At 43.2% G+C, this 24,688-nt stretch overlaps 1 protein-coding gene across 5 annotated transcripts in view; it reads left to right on the forward strand.

Moving 5' to 3' along the window:
- Positions 1 to 24,688, forward strand: part of anks1b (ankyrin repeat and sterile alpha motif domain containing 1B) — a 235,720-nt gene that overhangs the window by 54,260 nt on the left and 156,772 nt on the right. For all 5 annotated transcript variants that reach the window (XM_030045592.1, XM_030045583.1, XM_030045584.1 and 2 more), the window contains exons 2-5: positions 2,989 to 3,069; positions 5,609 to 5,765; positions 19,939 to 20,091; positions 23,465 to 23,608. In XM_030045592.1, coding sequence (XP_029901452.1) covers positions 2,989 to 3,069; positions 5,609 to 5,765; positions 19,939 to 20,091; positions 23,465 to 23,608 — 535 coding nt within the window. The remainder of the gene's footprint in view (positions 1 to 2,988; positions 3,070 to 5,608; positions 5,766 to 19,938; positions 20,092 to 23,464; positions 23,609 to 24,688) is intronic.

The following is a 24,688-nucleotide window of genomic DNA, read 5'->3' on the forward strand; positions in this document are numbered from 1 at the left end:
TGCCATGGAGTGCACAAAATCAACATCCTTGCTCAGTCTGAGGTCACACACCCCCCAGACAAAATTTACTTGCTACCTTACAAAGTAACCTGCGTGTTTGTTTATGCAGGTTGTTTATAAAGGATGTGTGAGAGGCTGCGTGTGACTGCTGAGCTTGTGCATTAATGCGGTGTGTGTCAGAGGCAGATTGTGTTTGGGTGTGCAGGACTCTGTTCACATGAAGGGCTCTTTGTGGGGGAAAGAGGTAATGAATCAGTGTGCAGATTAATTGGTTGTTTGAAGGTAATAGTACCTTTGTGTGGGTGTTTGTGTATGTTCAAGGTCTGGCTGCTTCAATAAATAACTGTCAGGTGCAGAAAACAGCTTAAGGAAGAGTGGGGAAACATTACCCCGGTTCCCATTGTAGTATTTTTATGCAAATTAGAATGTATTGAACTGGAATTGGCTGAATGGGAAAAAAATCCCTTGAGTGGAAAAAGTTTTGGTTGATAAAACAGTGATGAACATGCCTTTTTGTTTACATATATCATACGTTGTGTGTACAAAATCACATTAAATAATCAAAGGCAGTGTTTGGTGTGATGTCAAATAAAAATTTGCAGCTTTCAGATAATATTCCTTAAAATGTTTCAGGTTTAATTTCAAGATTAAACTGAAATTTGCTTGACACATGATAAATGGTCATATTGGATTACTGCAGAGCACTAGTTGGGGTATGCCTGGTTTGCTTTACATTTGCTCGCCTGGACGTCGGTCTCTGTCTCCCTGTCTGCCCTCCGCCCTCCGTCACACTTTCACTTCCTGCCTGTTGTTCTCTTTGCCCTCGTGGTAAACCTGCTGCCGCGCTCTCCCCTCCTCCATCCGTCACTCTTCTCTCCCTAACAACACAGCTGACTTGTTCTATAGGTCGCTGCTGAAAGCGGTCAGCAGAGCAGCACGATCAATAAGGACACACACACTCACACACACACACAGAGCTATCAGCTAACCCTGCACAACAAGTGTGTGCTGTCTCTGTCTGACTGTGTTCTCCTGCCCTCTGCCCTGTGTGTGCTACCCTTGGGTGCTGTCTATTTTAGGGTGCATTATGGCCATCCATCAGTCGCAGTGTGAATTCAGCTAAATAAAGTACGGCTCCTCCCTCCCACTTCCACGTTTGTCCAAAACAATGACAGTCTGCCTCAGGGCTGTCTGGACTGCACCAGACCTCTGTCCTATTGATCGGTATACGCTGTGTTCTGTTTTTGCCTCTGTGTGTGTGTGTGTGTGTGTGTGTGTGTGTGTGTTGGTGTACATATTCATCCAGAAATACCACTGAAGAAATGCAGGTTTTGATGTGTGTGTGTGTGTGTGCACGTGCCCAAAGCGTAATAGTGACCTTGATCACAGTGTTGTCTGTCAAGCCAGCGGATGCTCTGCTGCCTCTGCAACACTTGACTGTTTGCCAGCAGTTTCAACTTGTTCAGAGCGCCTGAAGGGAAAAGACTTCATCAAAAGAAGATCCGGGTTGGAACGTTTTTGTTTTTTTTTTGTGTGTGTTGTTTTTTTTAAAGACCCACAGTGTAGAGCAGCTAAAAACAAATGATGCCGACAAAGGGTTAACTCAGGGTAACAAAAAGTCAAACTCAGTACTGGCTGCTTTGTGTTTGACAAATGAAGCTAGTGGGCGTGCTCACACGACTGCAGTACGGTATATAAAAAATGTGTGATGTATGTCAATGTGTCACACAGTTTCAGGTCTGTGTGGCTAACTTCAGTCACCACAGAAGTAGCAATTATACATTATGGAATACAGTAATATTGCCTTCATGATAGAGCTTTACTGATACTGGATTTTGGAGCCAGTACAATATTGATGTTGCGATGATGGGAGTAAAAAATGTCCAATAATGATATATAGAGCAATAATTTTCATCCTAAAGAAGCACACATTTGTTGCAAGGATTTGGTAATCAAATAGTTGTTATAAAGATAAAGACATGTCCTGTGTTCCTTTAAACGTGCCGGTGACAGCAGGGAGCAGCAGCGTCCATAAAAATAACAAATCTCTGCACGGTAAAAACTCTTCAGACAGATTATCTTCATTCTTTCATTTTTCTTTTTCTTTTTTTTTCAGAGCATATGTATATATGTAGTAGAGGCTTGACATTTTACAGTTGAACAATAAACACCGTCTTAACACAGGCCGCACCACCATCTGCTCATCTGTGATGCACTACCCTCCCTCACATGCTATATAAAGTATTGTAAACACTGGAGCCTGCTGGACCAACTGTTTAATTACATTTTCTTACGTCCTTCTATCTGCAGTATGTCTTTTCTTCTATAATGGAAACTATTGGGCAGCCAACTGTCACCTTCCTTTAGCAGTGCAGGTATTCACTGTACTCTCATGAACTGTTTGTTTGTGCTGCACATGAAGTCCTGGTATCCTAGTGTCCTGTGCAACAAGCATTTGTAGTGTCTTACTCTGCATTTTGAGCATCTAAAGGTGCAGTTTCAGGAAGTTTCCTGCTAGTTTTCATTCAGCTTTTCAGCCCAGAGCCGCTCAGACAGAAATTCAGCTAATTAGTATTTTTCTCCAGCACGCTTGGAGGAGTTCATGTGAAAAAAGAGAGGTCATATAATTATAGCCCTGGGAAAACCCTGGCCTGTGTGTATGTGTGTGAGGTTGTATGTGTGTAAGATTGTGTATTATGTGTGTGTGTGTTTGTGTGTAGCTCGCCGTCCTTGTGAGATTGAATTTTGTGGGGTTTTATTTGCATACTCAGCTCGAGTTGACCTCACTCACTTTCTTTATATGCTTTGATGATGAAATAGGACTTAAACCCCTCGTAGCCCTGAGCTCAAATGAGAAATTACCCTTCTGGCCGCAGGACACAAACACATTAAAGCAAAAGTCTCTCAGCATGGGAAGACCCTCCAGCGGTGACCTGAGTCAGAGAAAACGCACCACACACACCTGACGCATCTCTCTGTTCTCCACAGCATGTGGAAGGGCCTGAACGTCAACTGCACAGACAGTTCAGGATACACACCTCTACACCATGCCTCACTCAACGGACACAGGTAAGACCAACCACATTTGTGTGTGTGCATGTGCGTCTGTTTTTTTGCCCTGGTGTGTCCTTGCATGTCCAATAAGTCCTTTGAAAAGTTCAAAAAAGTAAAAGGGACTCCAAGAGAATTCCAAAACTAGTGTGGTGGTTGTTGTTTTTTTACATTGATGCCTATTGCTGCTGTTGAAGACATTATATTTGCAAAATGTGAATTTGTCAAGATGAGAAAGATTTCAGACTGGTGAGCGTTTGTTTTTGAGTTTATCTAATGGTTTAAAAAAGTGTTTAACCCAAGAGTGATAGAATTTCATAACCCATAGAAGATTATGTAATCTTTAAAATGAATTTAAATCATGACTTTCAACAAAATTGGCCTCAAAAGGTTTCCATGTGATGACAGCACTTTTTCTTGATGTGTTAAAATAATACAAAGTCAAGTGTCACTGTCTGTAAAAAGACTGGATGCACAGTCCCCGCAAAATGTGCATGATGTATGTGCATGCATGTGTGTGTTTGTTTCTGCATGGAAACACACATTGTGGCACAGTGCAGCCTCCTCTGTCCACCTGGGCCTGCAGATAAATCCCTTACAGAGTGTGGATTAGCGACGGGCCTGACCGCTATCCTAGTTTAGCGGAACTGAAGGATTAGCACTGTGTTTTGGGGGCAATTATGTGGATTTCCTCCTTTAGATCAACTGGAAAGAAGAAGGAAGAGGAGGGTGAGAAAGAAAAATGCAGCCTCAGAGTGAAAATTAGGCCGCCAGTGTAATACTGTAGAGGAGTGATTTAGCATTTAGGTGGCAAAGAAAATGGAGAAAGCCAGTAATTAACATGTAGACTGTAGACAACACTGGAGCCAGGGATTTGTTTTGCAGACTGACTTTGAATCATTTTTGACATCATTTTAATTATTATGTCTGTTTTTTTTTTGTTTTTTTTTTAACCTTTGTAAAAAAAAAGCCTTCTTGGTAATCCATACTGGCTGAGTTGAAGAAGTTCGGTATTTTCCTGTTTGACCCTGAGATCCTCCCAGCGTGATTTTCATTCAAAGTTGCCATTTGAAAGCGGAGTAAATTATATAAAGGAAGCAGTAATTTATTGTGATTAACAATGCTTTTCATTAAGTGTCTGAGTGCTGCTTTCACCCTTGTTCCTGAGCCAGGCTCTGCCCTTCTCTCTGCTTCCTCTGTCGCTGTCCGACATTCTGAATGCAAATGAAGCGTCTCACCTTTCCTCCTGGAGAAAGGTGACAACTTCAGCCGGAGACTCCTTAATATCAAACGGTATCATCGGCATTACTGCGTCCCTTGGCAGCAACTAAATGAACGCTCAGCACAAAACCCGGCGCGATGATTTGTCACTTTATCTATTTGTGTAATGGAGATTACTTTATTAGAGGGCAACATGGAAGCAATTATATTCTCTCTCCTCCTGCTCCTCTCCAGTGGTTCTCCCTGTCTCCCTCCAGGCCTGGGAGGTACAGCGAAAATTCACTGATACAATATGAATCTCTCTCTAACCTAATTTTGCTCATGCCTCTATGTACAACCTTTCCCCAGTGCTTGCTTTTCACAACAGTTATCCAGCCTATGGAAAACAAAAATAGCCTCCCTGTCCTATCTTTGGTGATCGTAGAGACAGAAATGAAGAAGTGGCATGAGCACAGTCACTAAACCTGACTCAGCTACACACAGTGTGGCCACTGAAAATTAAGGAGCATCTGCTACCAAACACGTAAGATGTTTGATCTTTGGCTCAACAGAGATCCAGTTTGTTTCTCATTCACTAGTTGGCAGTTTGATTTAAGAACAATTCATTTGTAGTTTGCAACTACAATTAAATCAGCAAGTCAATTTTATTACTTTTAGCCAAAGTTGTATATCTATTATATTATTCCACATTTATTTAATGAATATTAAACTAAGCCTATCCCCTTTCTTGTGAAATATGAGAATAATGATCAGATCAGATGAATGAATTACATAAACATTATTTATTCTAAAAGGATAAGCATATATACAGTGCATCGGACTCTGTGTCTTTTGTACTTGCCTCTTTTCAAAAAAAATAAATTATCTACATAAAACTGAGAGAAATTTATTCTCATTTCTTTGTAGCAGCTTCATACAATTGAATTAGCAGAATATTTATCAGTGCATTGATTCAGTGGATGAGTCGCTTCACCTTTATGGTACCAAAACAAGATTCTTGGTCAGTTGCACATTTTGGCTTCATCAGATGTGATGCTGGACAAATCTAAACACAACGTGTCTGAAAACAGCTTTGACTACAACGGACACTCACGTAATTTGTTGGGTCACTTGACATACAGCCAGGTAACAGGATATGGTGAGTGTGTAGCAAAGAAAGGAGAGGCAGCTGGAACTAAACAAGAGATGTGACTTTTAGCTCCTGAAAACAAATGAGACAGATGTTCAGCAAAGGTTTTAAAGGTGTTTTCTTGAATTTGACTACACACTGGCAGTAAACTCAGTATTTGTGAACCAGAGTTTATCTATTATCTCTCTCTCTCTCTCTCTCTCTCAGGGAAGTGGTACTGAAGCTGCTGCAGTTTGAGGCGTCCACCAACGTGGCTGACAGTAAAGGTTGCTTCCCGCTGCATCTGGCCGCCTGGCGCGGAGACGTCGACATCGTCCGCATCCTCATCCACCACGGACACTCACACTGCCGCGTCAACCAACAGGTAAACAATGACATCACCGCCATCAGGGCCACCGCCTGCAGATTCTTGATGGGCAAAGGTTGCTGATGGAGTGATGCTTGTTCACATTTTCCAGATATCAGCACAATTGAAGATGCATAAACAAAGCAAATACACTTTAAGCCACAATGTAACATCATGTATTCTGTCATATTCACTCAGCCTTTAAATCAGGAGCTCAGCCGTTCAGGAGGGGAGAAAATAGCTCACTTCAGTCCAACAGAGTAAGCATATTATCCTTACTCTGCAGTACATACTTGCTTAATATGCACGGATAGTACAGGAGAGCAAAAGTAGCACAGAGCTCCATTCTCTGTCAAAGGACACCCAAGTTGGCAAATTATGCCAGGAAGCCCATTCTGAAAAGGTCCTTGATGTTATCTGGGCAGGGAAGGTGGCGGGGTGTCCTCGTGGTTAAAGAGACTGCCCTTCAAAAGGCCTGCATTCAAGCTCTGCATTATCAAAGTCCTGCCTGCTGAAGTGTCCTCGAGCAAGACACTGAATCCCTGCTAGCTGCGAGTGTGCTGTTTGACTTGCCTGACTTCTTCTCTGACTTCCCTCTGGAGGAGGCACGTCAAACACTGTTAAATGTCACTAAGTAGGTTTACTGAAGGACTTATGTACAATTTTGACGTTCTGGTGCTTTACTCGAGTTTTCTATTTTGTGAAACTTTTACTGTACTACATGTCCGGGGGAAATACTGTACTTTTGTACCGCACTGCATTTATCTGACAGATACAAGTTACCAGTATTTTGCAGAATAGGACATTTGCACAATACCAAGCATACATACTAAACTAAGCTCATAAAATTTCCTGTTTGACTTTAAACTAGCCAGCAGTGTCTGGAGCAGCAACAATAGTAAAGTACCTCTTCCAGGTTAATACATCAATAATTTAACACCGTGCTCTTTAATATCACTAACTTTACCTTTGATACTTTACTTTGATACTGATAATATTCCCTAAGTGATATTGCACTGGTGTTGCGGTATGGTATTGCTCCTTTTGCTCAGGTGGAGGAACAAGTGTCAATTCTTGATGAGATGATGAGACTAAATGTAAGTCTGACCTGCTGCAGGTGGGCGAGAAAAGTGAAACAATATACTGCCTGCCACCTTTCAGCAAGTGAAACAGCATTGATATTAAAACACTGGACCCCCCTGCAACCCACCCAAGAGCCCTTGTAAGTCTGTGGTCCCCACTTTGGGAACATCTGTTTTGAGTGATTTGACTCCTGCTGTGTAGACAGAAAGGCAAATGTTTTGCTTGGTCTGGTTTCCTGTAATGTTATGAAGATCAGAAATCAGAGAAGGCTGCATCGCCTCACCAGAGTAAAGCTGGATGCTTCAGTTTTCCTCGGTGCATCAGAAGCTAACACTGCCACAGGTTGTCTCATTATTGTGCCTGTCCAACAGAGCCGATCCTTTGCAGTTACCAGTGATCTCTGTCTGACAGCAGGGTGAGTGTTTGAGCTCCGGGAGCGTTCAGCCTGCCGCTGCTGTCATCTCTCATCAGCACAAATGACCTCCTTCTCCTCCCACTCTCTCTGTCTCTGTCTGTCTGTCTCCGCTCGCAGCATATTGATGATGTCACGGCTCATTGATGTGCTGTTTTTAAGATGTGCAGGAAGAGATGTTTAATCAAAAATGTCGGCTAAAACGGTGATGGCTGAGATGACTTGTGTGTGTGTGTTTTTTTTTTTCCCCCTTCATTGAACTTTGGGAACGTCGCTGCTGTAATGATTCCTCCAGGTTGTTGGACCGTTATTTACTCTGCCTAATAAGCACATTTTCCTCTGTAGACATTAGCCAAATCGTTTTCCTCTGAGAGTTGTTAAAGCCTAATTGTTTGCCATGATAAATGGCGTCTCTTGCCCCACCATTGAAGAGGTTTGTCAGCAAGAGAAGAACGTAATTTTCTTTTTTTTGCCCTGGTAATGACATGTGGAGTTGAGAAGGCTGCTGTGCCGGCAGTGTGGACACACACAGTGTAAGATGCTGAGTGCCTCAGAAAACACATGCTTGCTGAGCACAGAGTACAGATGTGTGTCAGTTTGTGCGTGTATGTGTGTGCTCCTGTGCTTCTTTATTTATGAAGACCATATATGTCCTCACCATGATACTGAGATCAGCACAATACTCCAAGGGGCTGACATTTTGAAGGCCTTCAGTTAGAGCTGCATGTTATGTGTGTAAAGTGTGCGCACTGTGCAATAATGTGCAATAATGATGTAGGTTATTGTGATGGCTAAATGAAACATGATGAAAAATATGTCAGATATTTTGTACCATTTCTTATACCTATTTCTTACACATTGGAGTAAGGATTAAAGGAAACATGCACCCTCAGATCATTTTACACTGTTAGACACCTTACATTTCATCATCATCATTCATCATCAGTGTCTACCTGCTGTCGTCTGCTTCTTCGCCAGTCAGTGATTTCCAACATTTTCCTCGAATGACAAATCAACAGCTCTCAGAGAAGGAGGCTCTCTGTGCTGAGAGGATGATATCGATAGCCTAGCAAGTTTTTCCAGCCGATGAAAAAGTGAGAGTGTAGAGCGATGCTGTTGTCTGCATGCCCAGTTGTTCAAATTACCAAAAAAGACACAGGAGACAGTGTCAGATTTCACACACTGCCAAGGACAGATCTGCAAAGAGGCTGTCACTGCATTGCATTCTGGTCTACTGAGGCTACTGCCGCTGGATAAATTGGCATCTCTGCCTTCTCTGTGACGGATTTCTTGCTGTATGATTGAAGAAGCCCTTACTCTTTGATTGTGAGCGAGTGACACCAGAACCTGACATTTACTGCTGATTTTTTAGATGGCTGAAAACTTTTCTGCCAGCAGTCTGCATTGTAAAAGTACCGAGAACATCTCAAGGTGATGTCACATTGTTTTTGTTTGGCGACTTATTTCCAGTAACAGATAAATATACACCACCAAACAACAAACTGGACCCAGAAATGCAAAATACAACACCAGTAGCTGCATTCTGACAGCATTAGACTTGCCCTTACATACATGCAGTGATGAGGGTCAGAGTTGAGGGGTTGAATATAGTCAGTGGAAGGGCTTCACATGAATAGAAAAACATTGCCCTGCATGTGCACATGCATTTGCCCTTATATAGCAGTCTTTGTAGTTTAGTGTCGTCAGTGTGAGTGTACAGTTGTCCACAGGTTGCTGGCATAAATCTGAGAGGAAGATTAATGGACTGTTTGTGTGTTTACGACGCTCTGGCTCCATATTTCCTCGCTGTCTGTCTGTCTGCAGTAGAGGACCGGCCTGCATACATTAGTCAGTGTGATATACCGACTTCCACACACACACACACACACATCATCTAGACTTACAACAGCAAGCCATCGGCTGCACATTACCCCATTCTCAATGACATTACTCTGCCCACACACACCATTACTCGTGTCAGAGGTTGAGTGTGTTTGTGTGCATCTGTGTGTGTGTTTGCAGCTTTGTTTTATCAGGTAAATCACAGGGGACACACGCTTCTTCTTAGCATCTGCTCTTTTGTAGCACAAGAGAGAGAAGATCAGAAGGTGGAGGAACATGTTTGTGATCACACAAACACAAGTAGCGACAGGCGAACATGAAATAGGATGGAGGAGGGAACAGTAATGAGTGCAAAATGTAGGCAGAAGGAAAAATGGGAGACAGAGCGAGGTAGCAGAAGTGTGTTGATGTGCCAGTCCGTCCAATAGAGGATTATTCCAGGTTAGTGAAAGTTATTAGTTGGCGGTAAACTAGTTCCAGCCCACCATTTACTGCCAAATTGATCCCAGTAGTTCCTATTCACAGCTGTTTGTGTTTACAGTCAAAGTGTGTGTGTGTGTGTGTGTGTGTGTGTGTGTGTGTGTGTGTGTGTGTGTGTGTGTGTGTGTGTGTGTGTGTGTGTGTGTGTGTGTGTGTGTGTGTGTGCATGAGGGAGAGGTGGAAGCTGACTGACTGGAGAAGATGACTGTATATATATATATTGTGTGTGTGTGTGTGTATGTGTATGTGTATGTGTATGTGTATGTGTATGTGTATGTGTATGTGTATGTGTGTATGTGTGTGTGTGTGTGTGTGTGTGTGTGAGTGTGAGAGGCTTAGTCAAAGCGTGCTTGTTTACTCCAGGCTTGTGGGGTCAGTTGCAGGTTTTCACCGCTGAGGCGTTGTTTGCATCGATCGCTCTTTCTTCCCTCTCAGTGTTTGTGTATTTGCATCCGTACGTGTGTGTAGGACAGATTTGTACGTCCTCAACTTTGACGCCAATAAAACACACTGAAGTGGAACCAAGGGTGGGACAGTTGTAGGAGGCAGACAGTAAAAGAGACTGATTATTAGCCTGCGTGTGTTGAGCGCTCAGCAGCCTTTAACTGACTGTTGACGATGCAGGCCAGACACATGGACCCTGTGTGTTACCCCATTAAACCCCAGGCATTTACAGGCAGCACACACAGCGCTGCAACCATGACATATACAAATCCACTGGCAGAAAATCACCTCAGTGTTACAAGCAATTTAAATTACATGTGTGTGTATAGACAAATACTTTGTGCAGCATTTTTTGTAAGGGCTAATGGACAGGCGGCCGGTCATTATCACAAACTAAACCCTGGGCTGATCAGGACCCCGCTGGTGACACTTTATCCCAATCATGTGACATGTTTATGAAAGAAGCAATAATGTGACACAAAATATGAGCTTTGAAATTGCTGTATTAGACTTCAAGGCTCTGCTCAAACATATAGTCCATATTTATAGTCATGGATGTCTGTTAGACACTTTATCATTTCAGCTAGCCCACTACATGTTATAGTCTACCCTTGGTTGGAGGCTATGCTTCTGAGAGATGTACCGTACCAAAAAAAAAAGAAAAGTGCAAGAAGTAGTTTTTTGATTCAGCAGAAGACGCTGAACATTTTGATGTCAAACATGTTGCATGTTTGATTGGAACTGTGAGCCATTTAAAGGCAGTTTGGGCTGGAAAAGTGTGTCTTTTTGAAGGCCGTCAAAGTGCTGCGAGCCTCACCACTGTGGGAACGAGCACATTCAGCAGCCGCTCACTGAATGTCTCTCTCTTCACATCAGCACATAAACCTTGACTGACCTAGCAACAGTAACGTGGGGGGGGCGGGGCTTAAGACTGGTCAGTTGAACCAGCAGCCCCTGAGAATATCAGACGACCTCTTGAGACTGTAGGTGGTGTAATGATGAGACATTTTACTTCAGGGTAGTGGCCCATGGTTAATTAAGCAAAACAGAAGAGGCGTTCACTATTTTGCTTGTGTGTGACCTTTGGGGCACGCAGGTCAGTCGTGTGTCCCAGCTTGTTTGTCCCAGTGAAGCAGAGCAGATGTGATCCCCCCCCCCATGCTGCAGACACATCCCAGGAATGTTTTCTTTTCCACCATCAGGAGGACAGAGGGTTACGCCTCTCTCTCTCTCTCTCTCTCTCTCTCTCTCTCTCTCTCTCTCGTGTGTTCATCTCTTGCTCTCTCTCTTTCTGTCTCTAGCTCACAAAGTGTGAGAGGCGGAGGTTAGAGAAGACGAGACAGTGCTGCATGCTGGTGTGAATTCCTGTTCCTCTCCTTCTCTTAGTTTCTCGAGTATCACTGCATTTCCAGTGTGTGTGTTTGTGTGTGCATGCATGCGCTCATATTTCCCGCAGCCCTTTTCCCAGGTGCTGCAAGGCCTGCTGGGAGCCCGTAGCGACTGTGAGAACTGAATCATAGGTGAAAGTTCAGGAGGTCGCTGCCTGCTGCGTGCTTTTGTGTGTGTTTTGTGGGAATGACTTTTTCTGCGTCTCTGAGCCTCTGTTCTCATCTGACGTTTTTTGGTGCTCCCGTGCACACACATGCACATCTCGCTGCCATGCTTGTAAATGAAACCATATGTTTCCTCATGGTGACGTGTGAGGGCATCCTCTCTGAGAACACACACCACCAGGAGAACCTGCCTGGCCTGGGAAAACCTCTCTGTTGCCCGCTGTTGGCAGAACACACAGAGCCGTGCTGAGCCATACAGTGTTTTCTTAGGAGCAGCTCTGTTTAAAATGTGTTATGTCATGTGTTTTCCACAGCCTCGGTGCTGTGTTGTAGCCAGTGGGCGTCTTAATTAAAGTTCTCCAAAAGAGGATGGATTCAGCTCGCCATATGTCAAAACATATTACAACCCTACGTGACTATTGCATTGCAGGCTGCGAGTATAGCTTGTGTGTATGTCTATATATCCATTTGGAGGAATATTGAGACTAATGTTGCAGGATTTTCCCAAACAATATTCTGAGAGTATATATTCTGTGATGTAATGTGTTACTTAACTGATCCCTGTAGGAAAATTCTCCTTTCCTGCAGCTTGTCTCCATTAATCATCTCTGATCAAAGAGAAAAACCTCACCTTCTGCTGTATAATAGCGCCCATTAGGCTGTAGCTGGTTTTAACCTTGTGTTGTTCTAATTAAGGGATGCCATTTTAGCTTTTTTATTATTTCAATGGACAATACAATAAAACATTTTTAGCAGCTTTCACTGCTATCAACTAGTGTGCCAGTTCATTTTTCCAAGTGCAGGCCTTGATGTGTTCTCTCTCTCTCTCTCTCTCTCTCTCTCTCTCCCTCTCCCTCTGTGTGTGTGTGTGTGTGTGTGTGTGTGTGTTTCTCAGGCTCTCCCTCTGTGTTGTATGCCAGGGAGCGTGAGAGATGGGTCAATTGGTTGTGAAGTGTTAGACACTGGAGAGCTTCTCTCTCTCTCTCTCTCTCTCCCTCTCTCTCTCTCTCTCTCTCTCTCTCTCTCTCTCTCTCTCTCTCCCTCTCCCTCCGTTCCCTCCTCTCATCTTCTTCTTATCTTGTCTTCACTCGTCCTCCTGCATTCAGGCCCTGGGTTGCCTTTTCCTTTTCCATTCTCACTGTCTTAATAACTGCTCCTTTTTTCTCCTCATTTCTTCCTCACGGCTTTCAGTCTTCGCCCTGCTGTTTTACCTGTGACAGATTCTCCTTATTCTCTGCTTGAGTCTTTTAAAGCTGGAAAGAGAGACAAGAATGGATCTTTCTCGTTCAACCTCTTTTTGTACATATAGACTGTATGTATATTCATGTTCAAGCAGCGATATGAAGTGTGAAGCCCACCTAAATGTTTTTTACGTGCTTTTTTGATTTGCAGAACTGCGCTTGTCTGCTTTTAGGATGACGTGAATCTTTCAAGAAAAAATATACAACTTCTTTGCTGAAAACAATTGTTGTTCTAATTGTAATTTTGTTTGTTTACCTCTCTCTTATTATGTTTAGATTAGTGGTTGTGATAATTAAACCAACTGGAAGTTTCCTCTACCCTTTTAATTACCTCTTTACAGGCATTATAGAATAAACAAAACTCTTTATAAACATAAGCTTTACATATTTTTCGTGTCTTATTACATATTATTATGTAATGAGGGTGGGGGGGTCATACAGCAGGTCTTGGGTCATGAGAGGTTAAGTGATTCTGTGGCTTTTATCTACTTTTATCTGGCTTTTACCACAGAAATGAAAAGAGGTGGAGTCAGGAGGGATAATCTCGTTTAATTTTCACCTCGTGGGTGGATATTTTCTCATAAATGCGAGGACGATGTACGGATTGCGTTTGCACTTGAACTGATGTCTGAACACAATGTCAGGCAGATCTGATTGCAATACGTGCGATATGTGCATTTACAACATGCATTTTCCTTGCCCAGGTAACATATCCAGATACAGATTCCATTTCAATGCCAAGTGTAAACGAATGTCATCTATAAATAAATGTATCCACAAATGCATATTAGAAGGCAAGAATGACAGGAGTGTAGCGGAGGCGGTCAGATCTGACTTTCACCTTGTCTCTCTTGTCTTTTTCACTGCCTCAGTGTTTACCCAGCTCTCCCTGGGTGCGCCGTAAGCCAGTGGGATTATGAGATGCTGTAATGCAGAGAGAGCTCTCGTTGCGTATCAGTCCATCAGAGTTAACACTGTGTGTGTTTGTGTGTGTGCAAACAAATACCTCTCAGCTTTACCTGCTCTGGCTTCATTTCAGCACCGGCCTGTCTGATAAAACTCACTTATTTGCATGGATGTTGCTGTTTGTTTATGAAGTTAGATAGTGGTTATAGTGTTTACTGTAGAGCGTGTGTGTGTGTGTGTGTGTGAGAGAGAGAGCGAGAGAGAGAGAGAAAGAATATTTTGGGTTGAAATACAATATGCCTTGAACACATAGTAAGACATGGCTCATGAACTTCCGCTGCCTCTTTCCTGAGAGCTAACTTACACGGACACTTTTGATTACACAGCCTCCATATATTTCTGAGCAGTAACTGTGTTTCAGCGCCCTGCACTGAGAGACAGGCGATGACAGCCATTTGTATGGGCATGTCAATAATATACTGCTATTGATGTGGCATTAGTAGATGGCTGATGCTCAGAGGCCAATCAGCAACAATACGCAGAGCGCCAGATGATATCGGGAAACTGTCAGAGGGAGCGTAATGGAAATATATAGCCTCCTTTGAGAACATGGAGGAAGGATTTTCTCCCCTTCTCTCTCTCTCTCTCTCTCTCTCTCTGTGGCTCTCTTTCTCTTTGTCTCTCTTTGTCTCTTTTTCTCTTAGTCTCTCTCTCTCTCTCTCCTCTGCCGTATCTCCCTCACTCTGTCACTCTGTCTCTCTGTTCATCTCTCCTCCTCTCGCTCTCTTTCTGTCAGGGAATTGCGTTCCTCCTATCTTAAGCTGTCTGTGTGAGGCGTAAGGGATTGGCCTGACAAAGCTTTATTGTCCGTTAAAGGCTGTGGAGACAGAATGGGTCTGCAGCAGCCGCCACAACGGCTACTATCTTCGTGTCGGCTCTTGTCACAGCTGAGTCGCGATTCGTCAATGAGTATTTGCATGTGTGTGGCATTGTGTTCACTGTGCAGTACCTTGACATGCACATTTTGTGTTAAATATGTAAATGTGTTGATTAATGCCCATGGTGTTACCTTCTGTTCTCAGGTGCAATTAGGGCTGGGGGATACGGACAGAATATATATAACAATATCACAATATCTTTGACCAGGTACCTCAGCATTGATACTGTGATGATACTGTTGTGATCACTGTTGGTCCATTCTTAAGAGATTTTTGATGAACAGCCATTAGTAATGCAGGTTTGATGGCCAGCAGTTAGAGACAGCTAGAACAACCTTTAAAAGACACTTAAATATCATAATATTGTATCCAAAATCCCACACGATATGCATTTTTATATGACATTATCAATGCAACAGCAGTTATATCGTCCCACCCTCAGTGCTATTGCATTTAACATATAGATTAATAACCTACTTTGCACATGCTGGCTTCATTCCCTGCTCTTAGTACTCTTAGAAGCAGAAGAGGGCTCATTGTGCTGCCTTAGTGGTGGTTTCAAGCATGGTAAAAGCGTATTAAACTGCGGTGAGGACAGTATAGATCAGAAAAGATAAAATTTCAGTGATCCCTGTGGGGAACTGAGTCAGTGCAACAGAAAATAGTAATACGGCAAAGAAAAAAATATATAATATATAATATCCAGGTTGGAATAGAGCAAATGGGGGTGTTAAAGACAATTGCAGCAGTACACCACATTAAGCGGCAGTAAAAGTGTGATCTATGAGAGTGATTGCATGCATGAGGGTGTTATTGTGGTTACAGTACAGTGGACCTGCAGGCAGACCTGCTCTGCTCCACTGTGGAAGGTTCCACTCTGCTGTGAATGGAGGGGTGTGCAGTCCAGAGGGAAAATGGAGGTGCCTGATTGGCTGTTGGAGGGAAAGCTCTCAAACACGCTGCCCTGCTATTGCCTCTGGATAATGTGTGTGTGTGTGTGTGTGTGTGTGTGTGTGTGTGTGTGTGTGTGTGTGTGTGTGTGTGTGTGTCTGCGCAGAAGAGCTCTTTCCCTCTTTCATTTGCACACGTAGTATCTCTCCATCGCTCCTGCTCACTGCTGAGAGGGGTAAATGAATGAGGAGGGAGGTTGTGGCTCTGGGGAGAGAGAGAATAAGAAAAGGCATGAGAAGAAAGATGAGCAGGTTTTCCACTGCTCATAAATTTAGGATTTTTTTCCCCTTTTTTTTTTTTTATCATGGAGGCTTGAGAGAGATATTCCACACAGGGAAGCTGATAAATTCTCTGGGGAAACTGGAGAGTATCAGGGGATTTTTACAAATGGCTCTCTCTTCAGGGGAATACCACACTGTGTTACACTTAGTTTCACACATTTATTGCATTAGATGGTGGTTCATGAAATTGAGCCTCACAAAATTTAGTGAAATGACTGCACACTGTGAAATGCAGATCACATGTTATGAACAGTGTGACGATGGCGGTTCTCCATGATGAAAGGATTATGTGACGATGGCATGAATTGGACAGGACATTTTCATGCGTTTGTTAATAAAAGTTGTGTTTAGGCAAGTAAAAGAACTTCTGTTAAGGTTTAGACAGCTGAAGGAAAGGAATATGGAAGTTTGTTAAACATTGGCCTGTACTTTTTTTTGGTGGTATAAAGCCATAGAAAGTCACTTACCCACATCAGTCGCTTCTGTGGTCGCGTTTTGAACATTTGATGATTTCAGTTCCAGCCATCTCCTCATTCACTCCAGTGTGTTTTTGCAAACTGAGGCTCAAAATCAAACATCCAGAACAAGGCTGACATGCTTCTCAAAAAAGAAGTTGCAGTCTTGTTTTTGTTTGAACATATCCAATTTTAACCCTATTTCAATATAAATATGTGGTGTGTGAGTTCTGCACAGGGAATGCAGTCAGCTGTCCATACAGCACGATCCTATTGGTCCAAATCACGCTGCAATGAGACTGTAAACAAAGCAAGCCAGGTAGCTTGCCTGAAGCTGTTTAGCACAGTATAACTGGGCAGCAAGAGATTTAGAGGGAGAGCATGTTCAAAGAGAAGAAGAAAATGAAAAAAAAAAAGTGTTATTATGCTAAGAAAATAGACTGCATTATGAAGTAAAATAAAAACACAAGATTAATGTAAATTGGGAAACAAACACAAACCTTTTTGGATAACATTTTAAATTGCATTTCAACCGTCTTTATGTTCTACTTGGAAATTAGTTTTTGAGCCTTGGTTTGTGAAACACGCTGGAGGGAATGGACGATTGAAACAAATCCTCAACAATCAAAATATGACCTCAGAAGCAACTGATGTGGGTAAGTGACTTTCTGTGCCTTCATATTACAGAGACTAACATGTACAGGCCAATGTTTTAGCAAGCTTTTATATTCCTTTAAGTACAGAGAACAAAGTAAGTTAAAAATTTCCTCATGGTTAAATAAAATAAAGTTGTTGACCTGGCACTGACCTCCAAACACCGTAATTTCCACCGTGCAGCTTCAATGTTGAGCTGCTGCCTGTTTCTGCTGCATTTCTGTGTGTCTCTTCCATATGATCATTTCATGGTGGAAAATATATTTCCCTGACTTTTCATGCACTTTCTTAGCCGTTGCACTCACTTCACTTCAATTTTGTGAGAGCCGGCTGGTTTTGATTCACTCGGCAGTCGGCACAGAAAGCCCAAACTGAAGCTGGAACCAGACTGTTTCACCCCTTTCAAACTTTTCTAACCTGAAAAACAACCAGGAAGGAATATGGATTTTAGGTCATGGGAGCACATAGCAACCTCGTTATGGAAAGTTGTGGAAAAGTCATGGACCGGGGCCTGTGGTGGGAAGCCTGGAGAGAGAGTGAGGGAGAGATTTAGGGAGATAGTCTGGGAGATTAATGTGTCTGATTTGTTCAAGTTAGAGTTTTTGGTGGGAGAATATCCACTCCCTCTCTTTTTTTCCCCGAAACAATTCCTCTCCTTCACCCCCCTTCTCTTCCTCCCTTGTTCTCGTTGCATCACCCAGTATTACGTTTCAGCCACATATTCAAACCGTACAGTCTGGCCAAACACCAGCACTAACATACACACTAATGATTTTTTCCAACTCAATACTCTGGTTAGCTTTCCATCCTCCCCGCTGATAATATCTATAGAGGTCTGATGCATATGGACAGTGTGTGTGTGTGTGTGTGTGTGTGTGTGTGTGTGTGTGTGTGTGTGTGTGTGTGTATCCGTATGTCTGTATGGTCAGTTGATTTGAGCACACACAGACGTGATCTCTGCAGGGCTTTCTCTCTCTCTCTCTCTCTCTCTCTTTCTCTCTCTCTCCCTCTCTCTCTCTTTCCTCCAGCATGGCTACCCATCATGCCTTTCACCTCCACTGTATGTCTCTCAGTTTTCCAGTCATTACAAGGCTGTTTTGATACCAGGGGCAGTGGGGGCCCCAGGGTCCACCAGCACTGCTCTTGACCTGACAGGGGGGCCCCGGGGGCCCAGAAAATGCCCACAGCTCCTCTGAACATGAGGGCCTCGCACGTTCACCAAAACAGCCATTAATACTCACTCACTACTGTACATTTTTCATGTATTTGTTTTTATTTTCCATGTGCATGAAGCATTTGTAACTGTGTGTTTTTAAAGTGCAATGTAAATAAAGCTTTACTTACTTACTTCCTCCCTCCTATATAGTTTGGGGTCATTATGACACCTGAAATCACATATTAAGTTTGTGCACACTTTGTGTGATATTGTAAAAAGTGTGAATGAATTTCATATGCGTTGTCATCTCGGCTAAGGTCAAATGGTTCACTGTTCCTCCACACAGCTGTGGATTTGAAATGATCTGATGTCCTGACAGTCCCGCAGTGGCTGCATGTTACTCCCTTGCGTCAACTTTATTTATACCCACAGGGCATGACAGGCATGAAATCATGCATTAAGACAACAAACAGACACCAAGCATGTAAACAGTTTTCTCTGCCTGAAAACAGTAACCAAGACAGAAGCACTAATCTCATCTCCTTGGTCAGCTATCAGCTCTCTGCATCTGCTTTTCCTCCCCTATAACCTCCTTAATATGCGTCCCCGAGGGTGTTCAGACAGCAGCGATTCATAAAATCCGTGTGTAAATGCACCCACGGCACACTGGATATCTGATCGCCCAAACTCCTTTCGGAGCTGATCAGAGGCACATGTGGCCATATTAACGAAAAAGTGTAAGTACAGCGTGTCCCCAGTTCACACACGGGGACTCCAAACAGAGCAAATCAAACGTGCGGCTGGCAGCTGAGGTAATAACACATTTGTCGGAGTTGAACTGTCAGGGAGCTTCTGGATGAGGCAACAGCGAGACGACATGTAGGCTGACATTTTTCCAGGACATAACTGTTAGCAGAGGGACTGATGGGACTGGATATGTTTGTTTCAGACTTCACCTCACCTCACCTTTTGTTGTGAAATACAGTTTAGTCACCTTTTGATGCTGATGTAAATCTCTGGGTACTTGCAGGGTGATGTAAGGTACATGACAGATATGTTTTTTTTTAAAGAATACAAAACAATCAGTCAAGGGGAAGCTGATGTCACTCTTGATTGATAAGCCCGGAGAAACTATCTGAACATAAATTGCCCAAAGGGTTTGTGAAAAAGTATCAGGTTTCAGTCATCACCTCCATTACACAGACAGGAAGCAATAGGTTTTCCCTGACAGCCCTCACAAATATGGACATGGTTTTGGAATGTGTACATATGACTTGATGTATTGTCCTGGACGCGTGCTGCATGTGTGTGTGGAGAAGACGGTGCGGCTGCTTGGAGTCTTACCTCAGTGTTCCATTAAAAATGCTAACCTATTTAACTTTCTCTGCTCCTTCTTCCTCTTCTCTGTTCCTTTATCCCTCCCCTTTGACTCCCATTCACACTATACTTTTAAATGTGCTTTCATATTCTTAAACCACTGACCTTCATCCACTCCTCTTCCTCCACTTCTCATCCCCTGCTCTCTTTATCCTCTGCTTCCTGTCAATTTGATCCTCTCATTTCTTGACGTCACCTGGCTCCTCTTCTTTTCACTCTTGGCCCTCTCTGCTGCCTCTCTCCATCCTTTCTTTTGTTATGTTTTCTCCTTTCTTCCTCTCCCTGCTCCATCGCTCCACACCCTTCCCTTATCATTCCCATGATTCCTTCATCCCTTCCCACCTTAAATCCCTCCTCCCCTTATCCCTCTGTTCTCCGCTCCTTCCTTCCTTCCTCTCCTCCTTCCCTCCCTCCACAGAACCATGAGAGGGAAACGGCTCTGCACTGTGCGGCCCAGTACGGACACTCAGAGGTGGTGTCAGTGTTGCTCCAGGAGCTGACCGACCCCACCATGAGGAACAGCCGGCAGGAGACGCCTTTGGACCTGGCAGCGCTGTACGGACGACTGCAGGTCAGTGCCAACAAAGAGTGTCACTGCAAAACGCCGTGTATCCGTTTTGGAGCCAAAAGAAGTGAAGGTGAAGGTGGTTCTTTAAAGGAACAGTTCTCCTGGCTAATGTTTTGTGATTTGGCAGGGTTTGCAGTTTGCAGTAGTCTTCACTGTCTCCCAGTACGATAGGGCTGGATTAGTATTTGTTTGTAGAGCTCAAATCTTTAAAAAGTGAAAACCTCAACAGCTCTTTCCAAAAACAACGACATGGATACCCGACACAATCCACAGCCCTCGGGGTGAAGAGTTTCATTGGGAACTATTTCCTGCCAAAGAACAAAGGCAAACGGTATGAATCCGCGCCTAACAAGCATGAACCCACAGCATCCAATTTGAAAATCTGTTTCATTAGCCAGGAGCTCAAGTTACTTACACCTTAAAATAACTTGTCTTAGTTTTGTGCGGTTTTTGAAACCATTTTCTGTCAGGGCCGTACAGAAGGAGTACATCATTAAAACAAGACCAAATGCACATTCATAACCGAGGCTCTGCTTTTTTTTTTTTTTTTTTTTTTTGTCAAAACTGTGACAAAAGGCTCAACACAAACACACAAACACAAACACACATCCACTCAGAGGCATACAAATGCATGCAGACACTCATACAGAATCACATTCTCAATACTGAGGTAGTGAGTAATTGCAGTCAAGCCATTCAGGTTTGTCTGAGAGTGAATGAATAATGTATGAAAGCAGCGCAGTTTCTCTCTCTCTCTCGCTCTCTCTCTTCCTCTGCATAATAATGAGGGGAAATCCCTATGGTGGAACCTGCTGCTGTGTGGCGAGATAACTAACACGGGGCAAAAGTTTAGTATAAACACACACACACACACACACACACGTACATTAAAGGACTGCACCAAGTTGTTGAGAGATTGCCCCACTGTTCAACTTGTTCACATGATGAGAAGATAAACACCAGAATCATCCATGTATCCCCAGCAGATCAGTGGCTCTGGATTCTCCATGCCAACACTGAGCATACACTACTGAGCGATAGAGGAGACTTTTAATGGAGGAGGGGACGGAGCACTCTTTGAAATGGAGTCTGTATCTAATGCTCTCTTATGTGTATTATAGTTTGCATTTCATATTTAACGGCACTGTCAAATTGTAACCGGCATCGTGTGATACAATTTGTTCTCAGGGATATTAGTGCCACAGAGAAACTGTATGTTTTACTCACTGCGGCTCATGTGCATGTGCCAGCCACAGCCTCAAGAAACAGCAAAGATTACCACACTCTGCTTTGTGGCAGCCCTTGTTGTTACCATGGTTATTGTAAACATGTCATGTCAGGCGTCGCATGATTAGATTTTACCTGGATCTGTTCTGCCGTGTTGTTGTCGTTGAGCTGATGACCTCTAACTTGCACAGTCTGTCAGGAATATCGACCTTGTGCAGCTGCAGAAAATCTGAACGTGTGATTGGCTAATAGCGTGTCTTATTTTGAAGGTGCTGCCATCTTCAGTGTTTAGTTTTCCCATCATAATCGTGATTCGACACAGCCAGTGTTGGGCAGTAGCGGCGTTACAAGTAGCGACATTACTAGTTTAACTTCATTTGTCCATAGGGTGGTCGTAACGTCGCTGTTTTCTAAATCAAATAGCTTTTTAGTAGCGAAACTTTTTTACTGATCAAATAGCGCGGTAGGGTCCACAGAAACTACATTTTCCCAGGAATTTCTCAACCTTAAACGCATCGGAACTTTTGCTGTGGTTTGACATCTAACAGCGGGTGACGTTACTGCCACTCACGGACCTGAACGTGCAGCCGACAGACGGTCTTCTTTGTGACGTCACAAACCTGTCCGGAATTGCGCGTGTCTTCTTTGTGATGTTATATGTTATAAGATCTCTCTCTCTCTCTCTCTCTCTCTCTCTCTCTCTCTCTCTCTCTCTCTCTCTCTCTCTCTCTCTCTCTCTCACACACTCACACACACACACACACACACACACACACACACACACACACACACACACACACACAACGTAATTTTTTTGCCAAGCTGTTACTGTTGGGAGCAGGTTTCTTCTTTTGCTCCTGTGGTTTGAACCAACTTAGTGAGTTTTAAGGTCATTTACACTTTGTCCTCCAAATGGGCCCTAATTTTAGCAGACATGCAAACACAGGTGTACACACACACACACACACACACACACACACACACACTAACATATATACACACTACTTGCTTTTTGTCATTATGTGAGGCATGTTGTGTGTTTTTGTTGCCATGGTTTGTAGCAGTAAAAGCAGAGAGAGCTCAGTTTCATCAACTATTTTTTGACTGACAGTTTTATTGATCACTAAGATAGCAATGACTTGGAATGAAGTTCATTCAATGTTAAAAAAAAAAAAAAAAGGAGTAGGAGGATGTAGTTAAGCTACATGTTGTCATTGTATTGTAGCTTAGCTTGCTACATTTCTCTGGTGGGGAGCTTCAGTGTAGTGAAGCTTCATTTAATGTACACTAACTGGTAGCTTAGCTCACTACATTTTACCAGTAGCTTGCCCAACACTGGACACAGCGTGCACTGTGTCGAATAATTGGAAGCTAATCAAATGATGTGTGTCAAGTCTGGCATCCAATGTACACAAAATATACAAAAATAATGTACTATTTTGAAAGGCAGGAGCTATTTTTCCTGGTTGCATGATGGTCACACTCATGAATTTGGGCGCCTTATGCTAAAAACCATTAACCACTTTTTATCACAAATAAGTCTTCTTACTTTGTATAATGCTAATGCCAATGTTAAATGTTGCATGGACTGGAGCAAACGGTCTGCCTGGTCTCAAATGGATGACTTGATGTGTGTGATGTCATGATTCAAAGGAAAACCCACACTCAGACACTCAAACAGTTTGTGGTGGGATCAAGCTGTGATGTTCAGAGCTTTGCAGGAGTTCCTTTGTGGTGGTAAAGTGTTGTAATTTACTTTGCTGGCATCCCCACTTTCCCTCAACTTCCCTTGTACTTCCACTTCACATAGTGATTTGTTACATTTCCCAGAATGCCATTCGACAGTCCCAGAGTCCAGGCTGTGGCTGAGAACGTGACAGGAGTAAAGTTAGCTTGGTGTTAAACATTCAGTAGATTGTCCCACCTTTAATAACTTGTAAAGCAAACAAATGAAAGCAGATTAAGAATATATGTTTGATTACTGGAGGACAAAAAATAATTTACAACCACTTTTTCAAATATTTGAGAAAACCTTTTCCTTAAGTGACCTAATGGGAAATGCGATGAGATTTGAATGTCCCACACCAGTGGGCCAGTTTCCTGCAAACTCGTTGGACTGTGGTTGACATTTTACTGTTTTTGTGACCAGGTGGTGCGTATGTTGGTGAGCGCCCACCCTAACCTCATGACCAGCCACACGCGCCAACACACTCCCCTTCACCTGGCCGCACGCAATGGACACCACACCACCGTGGAGACCCTGCTGGAGGCTGGCATGGACGTCAACTGTGTGGTAAGACAAACAAGATGTTAAGACTTTTCTCAGCCGCTATTGACTGGCAGATTTGTGGCTTAGCTTACAGTAGACTACACCGAACAGAATTTTAAAGTCAGATTTCATAAAATAATGACTCAGCGAGCTAATTAGAGCAGAAATCCAACAGAAACCTCTGGTGAAAAAGGGAATATGCAAGCATCACAATTTCCCATCTTTCCTGCATTGTTGGTTGATCTGCCTTACTTGCCTCTGCTTTAGACGGGGGAAAGGGGATTTATTGCTAGACATGCCTTGCACACTCTGTACCAGCTTCAGTAAGATTAAAACCATCAAGTGTTCACATTTTGAAAGCTGGCAAATGTAAGCATTTAATAATACAGCACAGATACACAGGTTATACAAGCCAGAGGAAGCTGGTTGTGCAACTTGTAGATGCACACTCTTATTTTAATTAGATGGGACGTGACTTTGACATTTGTTGCGGATTATCTGATGCTGCTGTGAGTCAAGGAGGCGACTGGAGCGCTATCTTTTTGTCCTTTTGTCTGAGTAAATCTCTCTGCAAATCTCCATGACCCTGAATCTCTTTCCTCCTCTCCATCTCTCGGCTGTATGTGAATATTTTAGAGGCCTCTGTCTTGTCTTTAATGAAAGCAAGTGCAGTCTCCACACACACACACACACACACACACACACACACACACACACACACATACACACGTGCATGCTTACGCGCACTTCTTGCTCTTGCCTTGGCAGCATAGCAACATTTTAACTCGATAGCCGTTCTGACAAGTGGAAAGGGGGTGTGTGAAGCGCATGTGTGTGAATCGTCGTTTTTGTGTAAATAATCCGTCGTATGCCTAAATACTTGGCAGCATCTCCTATGCAAGTTGCGTGCAAGTGTGTGTGCTTGCATGCAGGAATAGTTGTTTGTGTGTGTTTGTAAGAACCCATGTGTGCAGAGCATGCCTCACATGGTGTGGTGGTGGAAAGAGATGAATAATTGATTGAGAGAAAAGACTGAGCGATGGAGGGGGAGGACGGGGTGTTCCTGAAAAGGTCCTGAGAGTTCACCTTCTCCACTCTTGTACA

The sequence above is a fragment of the Myripristis murdjan genome, chromosome 23 (assembly GCF_902150065.1).
Source record: "Myripristis murdjan chromosome 23, fMyrMur1.1, whole genome shotgun sequence".
Classification (NCBI taxonomy): domain Eukaryota; kingdom Metazoa; phylum Chordata; class Actinopteri; order Holocentriformes; family Holocentridae; genus Myripristis; species Myripristis murdjan.